General features: G+C 51.5%; 4 protein-coding genes across 4 annotated transcripts; 3 read left to right on the plus strand and 1 right to left on the minus strand.

Annotated features, from left to right (window-relative positions):
* Positions 1-299: 299 nt before the first annotated feature.
* DSM5745_02870 (NAD(P)H-dependent flavin oxidoreductase) lies at positions 300-1334 on the plus strand (the record flags this gene model as incomplete). Its single annotated transcript, XM_026744886.1, has 6 exons — positions 300-508; positions 567-575; positions 637-656; positions 709-832; positions 878-1016; positions 1068-1334. The coding sequence occupies 6 exons, from the start codon at positions 300-302 to the stop codon at positions 1332-1334; spliced, it is 768 nt and encodes a 255-aa protein (XP_026605752.1).
* Positions 1335-2968: 1634 nt separating this feature from the next.
* On the plus strand, positions 2969-3565 carry DSM5745_02871 (uncharacterized protein; the record flags this gene model as incomplete). Its single annotated transcript, XM_026744887.1, has 1 exon — positions 2969-3565. The coding sequence occupies one exon, from the start codon at positions 2969-2971 to the stop codon at positions 3563-3565; it is 597 nt and encodes a 198-aa protein (XP_026605753.1).
* A 378-nt stretch (positions 3566-3943) lies between these two features.
* DSM5745_02872 (uncharacterized protein) lies at positions 3944-9102 on the minus strand (the record flags this gene model as incomplete). Its single annotated transcript, XM_026744888.1, has 5 exons — positions 3944-4070; positions 4122-5156; positions 5204-6428; positions 7561-8449; positions 8509-9102. The coding sequence occupies 5 exons, from the start codon at positions 9100-9102 to the stop codon at positions 3944-3946; spliced, it is 3870 nt and encodes a 1289-aa protein (XP_026605754.1).
* A 1064-nt stretch (positions 9103-10166) lies between these two features.
* Positions 10167-10946, plus strand: DSM5745_02873 (uncharacterized protein; the record flags this gene model as incomplete). The annotated part of the gene is made up of 3 exons (XM_026744889.1): positions 10167-10252; positions 10314-10440; positions 10497-10946. 3 exons carry the CDS (start codon positions 10167-10169, stop codon positions 10944-10946), a joined length of 663 nt encoding a protein of 220 aa, XP_026605755.1.
* Between the last annotated feature and the right edge of the window lie 1415 nt (positions 10947-12361).

Genomic DNA, 12361 nt, shown 5'->3' on the forward strand with positions numbered 1-12361 from the left:
GCGCTGGTGAGTTCGCCGCAGCGATTAGACTTCAGGCGTTGACTTCAAGAAGACATGACTTCTGCCGTTGCGAACGCTGGTGGTCTTGGGTTCTTGGTATGGAACTCGGCCGCTTATCGATGGACAGTCCTCTAATGGGTTAGATAGACAGCCCTAACTCAATCATCACCAGACGCCCTCCGAGCAGAGATTCGTCGCTGTCGGAGCATGACAGACAAACCGGTATTTCTGGGACAATTCTGGGAAAGAAATATGTCGCAAACCTGATCCAGCGTCTCTAGTTCGGCGTCAACATCACCATGCTTCCTGCCATGAAAGCCCCCGACTACCTGGGCTATGCTAAGGCCGCCGTCGAAGAAGATATCAAGATCATTGAGACTGCCGGAAACCCTGAGCCTATTCTCAATTACCTGAAGAGTAACGGTGTGATCGTCATTCATAAGTGCGTTTCGCTCGGACATGCATTGAAAGCGCAGGCGAAAGGTGTGGACTGCATCTCCATCGACGGGTGAGTGAGCCTTCAATCGCATTTTTGGCGGCTGGTTTACAACTGACATGAGTGGTAGTATTGAGTGGTACGTTTGCCTTTCGAGCCCTAGATATCTAGGCGGCGACTAACATGGGAACTTTTCGCAGCGCCGGCCACGGAGGCGAATGTAGGTGTCTACCTGTCTTGACCGAAGGTGAAAATCTGACTGGCCGAATTAGACGATATCACATCTATGATCCTCCTCGGAAGGTGCGCTCAGGAGTTGAAGATCCCATTCATAGCATCTGGCGGTTTTTGCGACGGCAAGGGACTGGCCACTGCTCTTTTCTTGGGAGCGCAAGGGTATGATCACGCTCGCTAGAAAATGCTCTCTGCTTATATGATCAGGATCAACATGGGCACTCGCTGGATGTGCACCGTCGAAGCTCCGATTCATCAGAATGTCAAGGAGGCGATCGTCAATATGGACGAGAACGGCACGATCCTCGTCCTTCGAAAATTCCGCAATACAACTCGATTAGCCCGGGTAAGATTTGCCCACCAGTTGGAATACTTCCATGTGCTGATTTTTGAATAGAACGAGGTCACATTAGAGGTCCATAAGATTGAGAACAGCAAGCTAGACCCTCAGTTTCAAGAAGTGGCTCACCTTATGTCTGGTGCTCGAGGAAGGAACGTATACGAGACTGGAGACATTGACGCCGGAGTTTGGTCTGTAGGTCTTGCGGCTGGGTTGATCAAGTCCATTCCCACATGCGAGGAACTCGCCCGTACCATTGAGAAGGAGGCTGTCGAGTCCCTGTCAAAGGCTTCTAGTCTGTATACCAACCGCGCCAGCCTTTGAAGGGCTAAAACGAGTTGGTCGGGAAAAGATGTATGTGAGAAATAAATCTGTCTCATCTATACTCACTTGTTAAGACTCCAACTCGTCGTGCTTTGAGAATCTGTGTCCAACGAGAGATGTAGATGATACCCAAGGCCTCAATATCCTGCCCAGGGTCGCCAGTGCATCACCCCGCCTCCTATCCATGTTCATGGAGAATCTCCAGACACAAAGACCGGTACTGAGCGTAGATCATTGGGGGATATTCTGTTCTCACATGCTTGTTTCATACTTTATCGTAGTTTGTGACCGCACGGTATAGTCGTGGAACTCCTCTCCCAATGTGACCGCTCATAACTGAAAGCGCGCTATCTCGCAGAGCAGGAGCCATGATTGAGATGCCATCCCTCCTTCTCTGAGTTGACTGGGTCAAACTCCCAAGTAGTCCTTCCCAATAGTATCTGCGCATCTGAACCTAATTCAAGAGTTGCTCGGTTCGGCCGAGGTTCCAACAATTCCCATGACCTTCCGCCAAGATCTGCACTCGTGGAGGACGATCATATCGCATACTCCGGAGTATTCCCCGAGCCACGCGGCAGCGCAAGGTCAGTATTAATGCACACTTTCGCTCCTCAAACTTTATGCCGGCAACCTGCTTCGCCAAGAGGCCGCAGAGCTAGGGCTAATTATGCCCAAGTGGATTCGTGCCAGCGGACTCGTCATCGTGAGCGATTTTGCTGCCGTCCGTCATTGTACTCGGTAGCGATGCTCGCTGCGCCTTGCCTGTCGAAGCAGTCAGGATCTCGAGACCTTGATCGAGGGTGCCAATTCAAGAGAGCCTTTAGTGGATTCTGTTCGGTTGGAAACGTTGCATATTGCAAAGCGAACTGTCACCTTGTGGGAAGGCAAAACCCCGTGACGTTGTGCGACCAGCCAAAAGTCCCTAGATGCCGGACCCTCGCAGTTTTCTCGGGCACCAAAGGCTATCACTATTTGGAATAAGGCGTCTGCAAGGCTCGTTTTCGCATTATTATTGCATCTGAAAATCGGACGTTCAGAATCATCCTCGGCTCCCCTTGTTTGACAGATACACCTGAATCAATAGCGGTCGATCCGTGACATCATCAGGGCTGAAACGCACCATTCAAATTCCACCGGAGTTTCCTCGCTGAGCCCAATTTCGAACCGACCCATCAGCGTCCCCGAAGCGAGAAACACTTCCCCCGAACGGCTTCGAGAAAGTGTGGAACGGTGGAGCACGAACCGGTTCGAGTTTGGCGCTGGGGCATGTCTGGAGATCGCTCGTGTTTCAGACTGCGATAATGATGCCAACGGGCCCAAGGGGGCGGATCCAATTCCATGGGGATAACCAGAGGGGTTCGGGAATTGAAGCTGGTGGGGGTGTTGACCTCCTGCGAAATGCGAATAATGCGATCCCATGCCATGCCTGTCCTGGTTCCTGAAAATTGGTAGGTAACGGTCCACTATTAAATATGGCAGTTCGTCCTCTCGACGTCGAATCTGAGGTTTCGTTTGACTGAGTTTTGCTTTCGCTTTCAACCTCTACCAACTCGCCTACTCCATCTACTCTTCATTCTTTATATACCGAGACGTTCTCGCTTCCGCTCCTTCAATCTATACCAAAACTACACAAAATGCATATCTCCAAGACCCTCATCCCGCTCGCCCTCCTGGCCCCCCTAGCTGCCGCTATTCCCGACGATGGGAGCTTACTAGGGATCCTCACGGCCGACGACTCGTCCCCAGAGTCCTCCTACAGCGTCAACCCAACCGTCGCCGAAACCGCCGTCGGCGCGCCTGTCGGCGTCAGCGGGCCTGTCGCAACTAGCAGCTCTTCTGCTGAGGACGAGTCCTCGAGTACCAGCACGGATTCCAGCCCTACAAGCACCACCACCAGCAGCGCTGAACCAGAGACGGCCGAGGACGCAGCAACCAGCACTACGACGTCAATCCCTACGAACATCCTCACGGCCATCGACTCGGACCCCACAGGTTCCGCCGTTGGGTCACTGACCACCGTGATTGGCACCGCTACCGCTACGGCCCAGCAGCAATCAGGCTCGCTTGCCGCCGAGACCTCGTCTTCCGCTGCGACTGCGACTTCCTCTGGCGAAGACGAGGGTAGTGCTGCGTCCCCGACACCGACGGATGATGCCGCGGCTGCTGTGCTTGGGAGTCCCGCTTCGATGCTGGGGGCTGTTCTGCTCTCGCTGGCTATTCGTCTGTTCTAGATTCAGGCTTGCCGCTGTTGCACCTGCGCTGTACTAGGTTGGCATCGCAGAGCTGGAGATAGCTTCTGGCGTGGGGCGCTCTCGATATCGCTGGACGATCCGACATCGAGACTTAATTCTTAATTGGACCAGGGCAAGTCGCCCTGGGCATTCGTTACTTTACATACTCATCTACTATACCTGCCTGCCCCTCTAGGTAGCTTACTACAAGATACCACAATCGTTATCCGTATTCGGAACTGACTTCAAAACTGTGAGACATTTGCATTCCAAGAATAAGACCCGAAAAGAATTAGAGTATTAAGTAGCATCTGCATCATCAGACTAGGTATTAGGTGCCAAAAAAACACATAACCGAAATAGCCTAGCGCGTTGCCCTTAACGCTTTGAGTTATAGGCATCCATATCATGCGGCAGGACAGTTACTCCCCGCTCCAAAAGGTTCTTGATGTCCTTTTCTTTCATAGTCACATATTTGAGGTAATCAGGGATGGGAATTTCGTCACTATATCATGTCAGTAAGCAAAGACCACAGACTGCACTTGGAGATACCCACCGATAATATGATATTTTCATATTTCGAGCTCGATCTTTAAATGCCACCTGGTCCCGGCCTTCAATGCGCACTTCGCCTGGTTTGGCAGACTGTGCTTTGTTTTCCTTCTCTATTGATGACCACTTATGACCAAGATCCTTCATTAATCGTATGAGTCTGTTGTCTTCAGCCTCCGTCCAACTACTCCGTGCTCTGGATGTGTATCGAGCGGTGGAAGGTTGGGAGATGATCGTCGGGTGGAGCACTATTCTTCGCCGTACTGGGCGTAGAGGCTCCTCTACAACATCGTCTTGGTGGGCATCAGCGCTGGCTTCCCTTTGTGTCGCCGCCACTTCCAGCCGCGGCTGCTTGCTTCTCCGCTGTTCTGGTGGCTTCTCCGCTCGCCGATGCTCGCCATTCATTGGACGAATATCAGAATCGAAGTCGGAACCGTCGCCATCGGAATCCGTCTCGGTACTCGCTCGCGCACGCTTTCGAGATGCACGCTGCTCAACGCGTGTAACGGCGCTTTGAGAGTCATTGTCTCGAATCGGCGAAATCCGCGCGGCGTCTCGTTGGCGGTCGATGAATCGTGAATTCACGCTGCGGCTAGGACCCGATGTGGGCTGCACAGAAGTACCACGCTTGGCTGTTTCCCATACTCTCTGACTCAGTGGCACTTCTCCTGTCCTTTGAGCGGTAGAGGTTGGCTCTCGGCGCCAAGGCGTACTTCTGGGAACGACCGAAGGGCTGCGGGATCTCTCTATCTGACTGTTCTCGTCTCCGTTGGCAAGCTCTGAATCATCTCCAATATCGATCTCCGGTTCCTCAGGCACCAAAGTCGGTTCTTCATCGAAAGACGGTACACGCCTATGAGAGATATCTTGCTGGACTGGGCGGCTTGACGGTAATGCTGAGGAACCGTGGGGACCGTCAACACCAGACTGCTCTTGGACAATATCAGGTTGCCCGAGATTTTCAGAGGGTTCAGTTCCTGTTCGGAGGCGCTCTTGTCTTTGTGCGACACGTTGAATAGCGATGGAGTTCAAGTATGAACTGCAAAGATGTTAGCAAAGTTGACTCATCCTAGGGTAACAACTTACGGCCTGGAAGAGCGTCTCCGCTGCGTATCCCCACGATCAAGCCGAGACTCAGGCTGCTGTTGTTCTGGCTCGGGCTCGGGCTCGGGCAGCGCAAATGTTTCTTGCGGGACGTTCTCCTGTCGCGTCGTCTGCTCATCGGCTTCCCGGGTTTCACCAGTTCTTTCGACCTCTGAGCCTCCCAACGTGCTGGTTAAACTGGAGTTTTTCGCATTAAAAAACATGTAGTGGACAGTTTGCGTGCTCATGCGCTGTTGCAGCTCCGCGTAGATTTCTTCTGTTCGTTTGCGGACCCAGTGGGCTGAGTGTAGGACAAACCGTTTCCAGCGATAGTCCTCTTTCAATTCATTGACGTCAAACTTCCCATCCTGCTCGACCAGAAGAATGTCATTGTAGCGCTTCTGAACGTCATCCATATATTGTGCGGGAAGTGTACCATCGGCCTTGTTGCTGAAATTTGGCAAATTGAAACCTCGCATCGGCGATTTGCGAGACAATGTTTTGAAGAAGCAAAGTTTGACAGCATGCCTGGCGTTGAACTTGGAATCTTCCTGCTTTTCTTCTAAATGCATAATCAGAGACTGAGTGCGAATTGACAACGCGAGGTCAAAGGTCTCCTTTTCTAGAACACTTTCCCCGGGCGCTTTGTCCTGTCCAGCGCCAACTAAGCCAGTCATGAAAGGCCGAGGGAACAATTTCTCAATGTTACGGATCGCCCGTTTCCGTGAGTCTGGATTGGTGCCTGCCAGAAGTATCTCAAGTGCAAAGCGAGCGCAGTTTGCCATTTGCACGATAGGATCCGGGCTCCAGTCCTCAAAGTCCTCACGTCTGCTCGCAAGGACGGGGGAGAATATACGATCAATACCGTCGAGGTCGATGTAGGTCTGGTTACTGAAGATTTTCATGTCTCCATCGAGATTCTTGATTAACCGGAGCAAGCGTTTGCTTTGGGTATTTTTGGGATCGCTGAGCAGTTCGGCCTTATTGACGATCGTTGCCGGGCTGGCCTTGGTAGGTGCAAGGAAATCCAGCACACCTTTTCCGGTTCGTTCAAGGTCCGGCAATGCCTCCAGCATCATCTCTGGGTCAAGGTCTGTCTCAGAGTCCGGTATGAAAGTTGTCCCTGTGATGTCCGCGACATCGGGCTCGGGTGTGACTGCACTTCCATCGCGAGCGCCCGTTTGATCAAGCGTTCTGGAGGGAGATTGTTCGACCACGGGGTCAAGGACTGTTGGAATCTGGGATAAGCAAGACCGTAATAGATAAGAAAGAAGGGAAGGGGGATGTAATTGTAAGTGATGGAAGAATGGTAGGAAAGCGAGGCGAAGGACCGTGTCCCAATCGGGACGCGATCGAGGTAAACAAAACAAGCTCAAGAGCTCAGAGCCACGTACCCTTGCTCGGGTTCCTCATACTCGGTATCACATTTAGCCTGTTAGAGCTGATATGAAGCCCATCAACTTCACGGCTTCGACTTCTCGTCACACGCCTGCGGCTTGGTGATCCTTTGAATTTGGAGAGAAGAGCTTGCCGTTCTCGCGACGAGGATCGCGACCGATGGCGAGTGCGTGATGACATGATTTAGGCCGTCACCGAAGCGAGGGATGCCAAGTATAAATGCAGTGGTTGGCAAACGATGGAATATCGCGAGGACTTTGATGGTTTGATAAAAGAAACGCTCAAGCACTATCAGCGATGCTGAGTGTTGAGGAGAAAAAGAGAGGTCGGTCTGGCGGGAAGGGAGAAGGGGCGGTGATCGAGCTTGTCTTGGCGTTGAGTTGCCCCCGGGGGGAAGGGCCAAATGCGGGTGGTCCGATAATTCTTATGGATTGCTAGGGTTAGGGTTAGGGTTACCCCAATGGTTACCCCAATGGTTACTCCTAGGGTTCTAGGGTTGCAGGGTTCTGGTTAGGGTTCCAGGCTCTTAACATTTGTACAGGTCATCAACCATCATTGACAGACAAATACAGATGCATTTGTACATAAGATCGCAATGCATTACAATATATCCATCCCTAAATTGAGTCTTGAGTCTATTGGCCTGACCTACAATACACGAGAGGGGCTTACGTTCGATCAAGAACGCATTACTACTAGTTGCCCTGACCATACCTGCCTACTTACCAACCAACTTTCCAAGTGAATTGAAGTGTGCTTGAAAGATAGTTTATTCTCATACTCTACATTATTAGATCTAGTCCACATCGTACAATTGCCCAAGATGACCGACTCTAAAACAACGCCTCCAGCAAATAGATACAACCAAAAATCAAGAAAGCCGCAGCGCCGCCAAGTGTCACTTCGATAGATTAGCCACACACTCAAGTCTTGCGAACAGGGAATTGCTTGGGAATACATACCAACACGCATGCTGACTTTACCAGCAATAGCACTGCCCCCAATGACTGCCGCTGCGGTACAAAGACCGTGTCCGGTAATGGCGCCAATGGTTACAAACCAGTAATCTTGTCCTGCAGCCATGGCAATTGTCGCGATTTGACTGCGATCACCCCACTCGCCGAGGAAGGTCATGACAAATGTCTGCACCCAAGCGGGGCTGAGGAGAAGGGAGAACAAGTTGTTCATGCCAACAAGAAGATCATTCCACCTCTGGCTGGGGCGAGGCGACGACCCGCGAGATGAAGAGGAAGACAAGCTTTCTGGAGGCGAGGGAAGACGATTCGCAGATGAGCGGGGTGTGCGTCCCAGTCGTCCGGCTTCCAAGGAATGCGGTGTGATCGATGAACGGCGGCGGCTCATCCGTAGTTGCTCGTGCTCCTTCTCTTCCAGCTCCTGTTCGACTTCCCTCATCTCCTCGCCGACACCCTCATCAGGCGACATCTCCCGACCTTCCTTCAACATCTTCGCGCCGAAGATAAAAAACAAGACAGCTGCGAGAAACTTTGTGAACGTCTTGGGGATCAAGGTGGGAACGGCGTGACCGAGGATCGCGGAGAGTACAGTCATGCCAATCAACGCGGAGAACGCCGCAGAGAAAACAAGCAGTCGCGGATGTCTCATGGCCATAAGAGCGGCCACGAGGAATGTCTTATCACCGATCTCGGAAACAACGATCATGGTAAAAGAGAATAGGAGGGAATGGAATGCGTCGCGTTCGCCCTCGGGAAGCCCTTCGGTGGCAGTCGTTGAAGATCCTTCTTCATCCAAGCCGACCGGGCTATCTTTGACGGTAGTCGGGGATTTGGGAAGCGGGATATCGTGAGGTTTGCCTGGCAAATCTGCGGGTCGCTTTAAGATCAAAGTTAGTTAAGCCCGATGTCAGCTGGGACGCGGCGTGGGGATTATACCTCAAGCACGCCGAGAGTCGAGTCGGCGCTGGAACCCTTCGTGTCCGTCGCGCCGTTGGATCCCGTGGTCGGGAGCTTCTGTTCTTCACTGTGCGGAAGCGGAGGGGCCTCCTTCGGACTATCCGGCAACTTGTCCCCTGTGTAGGTGCTTTCTTTGAGCTTCCCAGACACACCACCTTCTGTTCCCCGAGTGCCTTCTTTGGGAGCCGCCCTGTTACGGTCATCCATGACACCATCATTTGAATAGGGAATCGGCTCCCCATCGGAGTCCAAATATTCTGTAGACTTTGTGCCTGGCTGAGTCTGTTCATCTAGAGCACCAGATCTCTTGCGATCCCGCTCCGCAGTTGTCTCTACCCATGGGCCAGCGTGGGGTCTGCCATCTTTGCCGTCGACAGGGGCGTCCTGCGTCCCTTTCGGAGACGGCTTAGGTGCGAGCTCATCAAGATCTAGAACAAGAGCGTTGGTCGCAGAGGTGTCGCGTGCCGTGACAGCATAATCGGTGACGCCGTCAACACTAGAGATCTGATCGGCGAGTACAGTCGTGATCGCAGGCAATAGAAGGAGGACCCGGGATGAAATGCGGAGCTTCATTTTTGAATGATGGAATGCCACTCGTTTTGAATCCAGACCGTAAAAATGCGATTTGGAAAAGAAGACCGACTTGCTGCAACAGAATTAAAAGTTCGTAATGTGCAAGAGCAATGGGAAATTGGCGGTTTCGATGAATTCGAGGTTTGACAGGTGTCAACGACTACGCCACGATGGTATTCGACGCAGGAATAATGGGCAACAAAAATTAACGTAAATAAAGAAGCCCGTATATTTTCGCGAGTTCCCTCATAAGCCCAGAGACCAGAAGAAAGGAAAAAGAAGGGGAATTGAACGAAAAAGGAGGTGGGAAAAAGAGTGACGACGACCTTGGGGCTGGAAGCCTGGACGCCTGCATTTTCCGGCCGCAAAGGGGGGAATTCAAGGTCACGTGCGATGCTGCCGCTTGCGGTCCGAAACCCCAGTGTTGAGCCTCGATGATCACCACCAATCTCGATAAGGCTGAATGTCATCTTAGAGAACAAGGTCATCATAGTCAACAAACATACTAGGGCGTGAACCTAGAGAATTTATGAGGCGGAAGTGCATGCTGAAGAGTCTTAGAAAAGCTACGGGACGAGATTCCGGCATCATGGACGAGGGCGAGTTTGCGGCACAAATGAGCCTGGAATGGGCCTTGAATAAAAGAATGGTAATGAGTCCCGCATGAATCCTTCCGGCAAAGAAGAGTCATTGTCATGACAATGGTCTTTTTATTCAATCTATATTTCCTTCACCTTGATCTGCTTGCCCTCTGAAATGATTGGATCAAACCAACACAATAGCTCTGAATAAGGCATTCACTTAACCCCGTCAACACTGAGTGACTTATTTATCCTCATATTTACTTCACTTGACCTCCGTATTCCATAGACTTCTTCGGATTATTTGATATGCTCATGGTTTCTTCCTTCTGATATACTCTCTACCTTTCTCCCATCGCGTGCGTTTCAGCTGTCTCTTCCACCCATCTTCCACCTACTAGGGCCACCGTCCTTCTAAAGAAACCTCGACCAATTCCTTCAGCACTACGATTGAATCACGAATCCCGGCACCTCTGCTCTACAATGGCAGAAAGCGAGGATACAAAGCCAGTCAGCTTGGGGCCTGTCCTTGAAGAGAAACTCGGGGATCTGGCGACTTGTCTGAAGAGGTAAGTCAAGCCAGAAGTGGAAAGTGGACGCATTGAGGCCAGATGTTAACGATTACTCCAGCTATTACCGCAGTTCGAAGTTTACCGACCTGACTATCACCACTTCGGAGCAGGAATTCAAGGTCCACAAGCTCGTGCTTTGTAGCCAGTCGGGCTACTTTGCCAGGATGTTCAACGGTGACTGGAAAGTATGTACCGTTCTCTGAGCAATACGACGGCGAGTTACTCATGCCTTTATCCTTAGGAAACGCACACAAACATGGTCAAGCTGGAGGGTGACGACCCCTATTTCGTCCAGACCATGATTGAGTCCATGTATGGCATCGAATACACCACCGCTGACCACGGCGTTATGTCTACCATGATGTTTCATGTTGCTGCCTACCAGATCGCGGACAAATACGATGTCCCGAACTTGAAGGACTATGCTAAGAAGAAGTTCGAGCACGCCGTGAAGGCTAATTGGGCGATGGACGACTTTCCGCCCACAATCGTGGAAGTGTACCGGACCACTCCGATGAGCGACAGGGGTCTCCGCGATCCTATCGTCCGTGTCGTTGGGGACCATTACTTCGACCTAACGCTGAGGGAAAGTTTTATGAAGGTTCTTGAGGAGGCACCTGGTTTTGGGGCAGATATGACAAGGCACTTCTGTGTAGCGTTCCGTCCACCTGGACCGCCTGAGGGCTGGTGAGTAAGTCTACTATCCCCACCGTTCCTTTCCTCGGCGTTCCTTTGTCCAGATGCGTATCTTGCATATTCCATACCGCAGTGCTAATAGTTACCTTTGGTTTATTAGTAGTAGTATGTCTGGCAGTGGGGTCGACCATGATCAAGATTCATCTTTGGATGATGAGGGAGAACACGAGCCAGGATATGGCTGGTTTTGATTGCCCGTTACGGGACTTTCTTTTGGATCTTGCGATATCCATAGGCGTGATTGAACTTGGTTCTTATAGCCATAGGCCATGAGCTAGCTTGGGGCGAAACACTAATGAGCTTGTGTCGAAAGGCGCCAGGAATAATATCAGCGACTTTTCAAGCAGGCCAAACTAGCATAGCTCGAAATCGCAACGAAAGGCGCAGCCCTCGTCCAATGGGCCTTATTCTATTTATGAATGGCATGGGTAGACTTATCATGGGGCGTTTTAATCTGGTCTTGAAATGATGCAGTCCAGTTACGTCCAGCGGCGCAGCAGGAGTAGTGCCCAGTAGTAGTTCTCACGCTTGTTCCGTGAAGCCCCAGGAAAACAACACTGCCTCCGCTGGTCGTGAGAACAGGGTTTAAATGATGCGCAATTATTCTTTTCATGCCTATCTATCCTTGCTAATGTTTTCACGGCGTTTCAAAGACGTCGTTGGGCAAACAGAATCCAGCAAGCCCGTCCACCGGAATGACTTCGAGTGCTGATGACCAGCCTTCCATCCCTTCACATCCTCGCCCCATCAAACTCATCCTCCTTCTTCCGGCTCCTTCCAGCACCCTATTACCTCCATGTTCAGCTCTCCACCAGCCATTGGCGTCAATCTCCCAGCTTCCTCTCCGAGGTTCAGTTTCTCGTCGCCTTATTTCCAGACCGAAAGCCCTCTTCCCACTTGCACCAGCTGGCCAGAGCCCGGCAACTCCAGGCAAATACAGAACCCCTAATTTTACACCCCATCTTTCTAGAGATTCAACCACCTCAAAGACAGGAGAGCTCTTCACGGCGCTTGATCTTGGTGCAGACACTCCGGAAGCGGCTGTAAATGTGCCATCAAATCACTGTCCTCAAACGAAGCAGATATGACCGAAGAGGATTTCTCGAATGATGCGGCCCCCGCGGAAGTGATCCTCGCACAGCTTGAAGAATGGGCTTTGGCTGGGCTAGACCATCACCCCGATGGACGAGAGCTCTTCACTACGGGATCGAAGCGCGGGACATAGTTGACTGTCGGGAAGTAATAGATATGTTTACAGTGCATCGTGAGAGCCAGACAGACTCGCGATCTGGCCTTATGCTAAATTGACCAGGTAAGTGCTTGCGTTTCGGAAGAAGACCGTCTAACCACACACTTAGGGTTTATCTCAGGTCGCCCGTTCCACGAAAGGACTAATGATACCCGATCTCC

This window comes from Aspergillus mulundensis (assembly GCF_003369625.1).
Source record: "Aspergillus mulundensis strain DSM 5745 chromosome Unknown scaffold_2, whole genome shotgun sequence".
Taxonomy (NCBI): domain Eukaryota; kingdom Fungi; phylum Ascomycota; class Eurotiomycetes; order Eurotiales; family Aspergillaceae; genus Aspergillus; species Aspergillus mulundensis.